The sequence below is a fragment of the Zingiber officinale genome, chromosome 4A (genome assembly GCF_018446385.1).
Source record: "Zingiber officinale cultivar Zhangliang chromosome 4A, Zo_v1.1, whole genome shotgun sequence".
Classification (NCBI taxonomy): domain Eukaryota; kingdom Viridiplantae; phylum Streptophyta; class Magnoliopsida; order Zingiberales; family Zingiberaceae; genus Zingiber; species Zingiber officinale.
Genome location: NC_055992.1, coordinates 109,503,634 through 109,506,388, shown reverse-complemented (window position 1 = coordinate 109,506,388; position 2,755 = coordinate 109,503,634). Strand labels below are relative to the sequence as shown.

The 2,755-nt window shown below is 34.9% G+C and overlaps 1 protein-coding gene across 1 annotated transcript; it reads right to left on the bottom strand.

Annotated features, from left to right (window-relative positions):
- Positions 1-297: 297 nt before the first annotated feature.
- LOC121973547 (transcription factor RAX2-like) lies at positions 298-1,428 on the bottom strand. Its single transcript, XM_042524956.1, has 3 exons — positions 1,167-1,428; positions 962-1,091; positions 298-866 (listed from the first exon to the last, which is right to left on the bottom strand). The coding sequence occupies exons 1-3, from the start codon at positions 1,300-1,302 to the stop codon at positions 383-385; spliced, it is 750 nt and encodes a 249-aa protein (XP_042380890.1). The 5' UTR covers positions 1,303-1,428; the 3' UTR covers positions 298-382.
- Between the last annotated feature and the right edge of the window lie 1,327 nt (positions 1,429-2,755).

The following is a 2,755-nucleotide window of genomic DNA, read 5'->3' as shown; positions in this document are numbered from 1 at the left end:
TTGTTTGCTTGGTATTTCTAACTTTAATCTTGATGGACTATTCTCTTAATTTGCTCTTTGAGTAAGCCATTTGAGAGGTGACTTTATGTCAATAAAACTTTTGCACACTTGTAGAGTAAGTATATAATTATAATAAAATAAAGGTTAAACCATATTTAGATCTGTTCTAATACAATATGAAATTACTAGAAAAAAACTAAATTCTCGACTGATTTTGTAGCTTTTAGATTTTACTCTTATAGAGTGTGAAACTTTGTTGCAAAAGACAAAGTCAAACTTTTCTACAATTGACCACCGTTTTGACTTAATCGTGTTAATCTCAAAGGACAAAAAAAAAAAAGAATTGGTCGAACTTTATAAATGTTTGACTAGTAAACTATAATTAATTAGCAAATGCATGCGAAATAAGCGGAGCCACCTCCCGTGGCGTTGCCAGAAGCTCGCTAATCCATCCCATGTCGAACTCCGTCAGCAGCATGTCATCTTCGCCGGCCGGCCAACTGAAGTACTCCATGGCGCCGCCGCCGCTGCTGCTGCTGCTGTTCTCGTCGACGGTGACTACTGTCGACGAAGCGGCCGAGCCTTCTTGCTCGTTGTTTTCGGACCTCACATCTCTCTGCTCCGCCATCAAGCTCGAGCTGGTGGATAACGGCGAGTGCAGGTGACGTCTATCCTTCCCTGACATCGCAATGATGGAATCCGTGCCGATGGAATTAACTTCGAAGTCGACGGCAGGAGGAGGAGGAGGAGGAGGTGTTTGATTCGTCGTGTAAGTTGCCATCAGCTTCTTCTTCAGCTTGGTGTTCCAGTAATTCTTCACATCGTTGTCTGTTCTTCCACGGAGGTGAGAAGCGATGATTGACCACCTAATTTTATGATTTTAAAAGGATTAGATATATATATATCTCATTTAGCGAAGAACGATTGCGATGGAGTTGAACAGATCATAAATTATATATACCTGCTGCCGAGTTGAATGTAAAGGCTGCAAATGATATCGTCTTCTTCGTCCGTGAAGCCACCGCGCTTGATGTCAGGCCTGAGGTAGTTAAGCCATCTCAAACGGCAGCTCTTCCCGCAACGATTGAGACCTGAAACAATAACGCCTATGAAATTAAAAACAAACTTGGGAAAATAATCAGCAAGACGAAATCAAAGTAACAAACCTGCTTTCCGGGGGAGTGAAATCCAGTTGCCACCGGTGCCATGCTCCTCTATGTAACTCCGGAGTAGTTGGTCCTCCTCCGGCGACCACGGCCCTCTCTTAACGTTGGCCTTGTCGCAGCACGGCGCCCTCCCCATCAGTTTATCAGGTCAAAACCAATTAAAGACCGCACAGAAGAAGACCAGAAACCGAGGATCAGAACAGAGCAGATCAGATCAGATCAGATCACAGAAAGCAGAGAGAAATAAAATTGGGTGGATGAGCCTGAGTTGCGGATGCCAAATGGCTCCACTGTATATGTTTATATACACGCAAACTGCGACTGCTTCGTGTCTTTTTCCGTTTACGCATTCTTTCCACTTGATATGATTATTATTATTGTTATTGTTGTTGTTTTGAGTTTGATAATTCTATCAAGTTTGCACGAGAATGCTGCTGAATTATAACAAGTCCAACGTGGATGGCAAATGGCCCTTCGAATGCTTGGTCTTCACCAACTTGTTCATAGACAATTCATGATTCATGAACACACCCGCAGTTCTTTTGTTGTTTCTGTATGTCTCAATGTGACTCGTCACACCTTACGTGTGAGCAGCCAGCTCTCTTTAGGCAAACATTCATGTTTACAGTAAGAAATACAGAGCAAATATGTAAATTAGGTTGACTAGTGGTTTTTTTTCAATTAAATACACTTACGCGGATGCTTCCTCTGAAGAGGTAATTCAACTCTATTAGGTTTTTTTTTAAATTAGAATGTGTTTTCATAGATTATATTTAAGGATAAATCTCCTCCCCATATTTTTTTTACCGTTAATATATGTCATCTTTTCAAATAGCATGTTATATTATCATTATATTAATATATCCTTTTTTATTAACATGCACTCATGTTCATTTTAATATTAATATTAATTATTCGTGGATTCTATTATCTATTTATTCATTTTTATTTTTTATATCCAATTTTTTAAAATTTTTTATATAAAATCCACTCACTAACCACGTTGAACGGATGTTAGAACACTCATCCATATTAATTTATAATATTATTTATATTTTATAACACCTATATATTAAGTTCTAATTCATCCTTAATTTATTTCAAAAATTAATGATTAAAAAACAGTGTATTTTTTTTGTTAGGATGTCAAAAGAGTAATTCTTTTCTCTAAAATATCAAATGGACCACTCACATAAATTCTATCATAAATCAACTTTAAATCAATTGTTAGATCTTTAGTTTTTTTTTAAATAATAATAATAATAATAATAAATTGATTGTTCAACCGGTTTGACATGTATACCCAAGTAATTTTTTTTTAAACTAAAATTCCTAGTTAGTTATAAATTTTAAAAGCTAAAAACAATAATGATAAAGAGTAAAGTGATATAAATAAAAATTATTTAATAATGATCCTATAACTGTTGATATAAAATTATTATATAATTATTTTCTATTCAAATCTTAATCCAAAAATAATATATGAATATATTATAAGACATTGATCATAAAATATAACAAAGTAACTAAATAATTTAAAAATAACTATGTAGTAATTTTGATCGAAATTACTCTATGAATAAATTTTA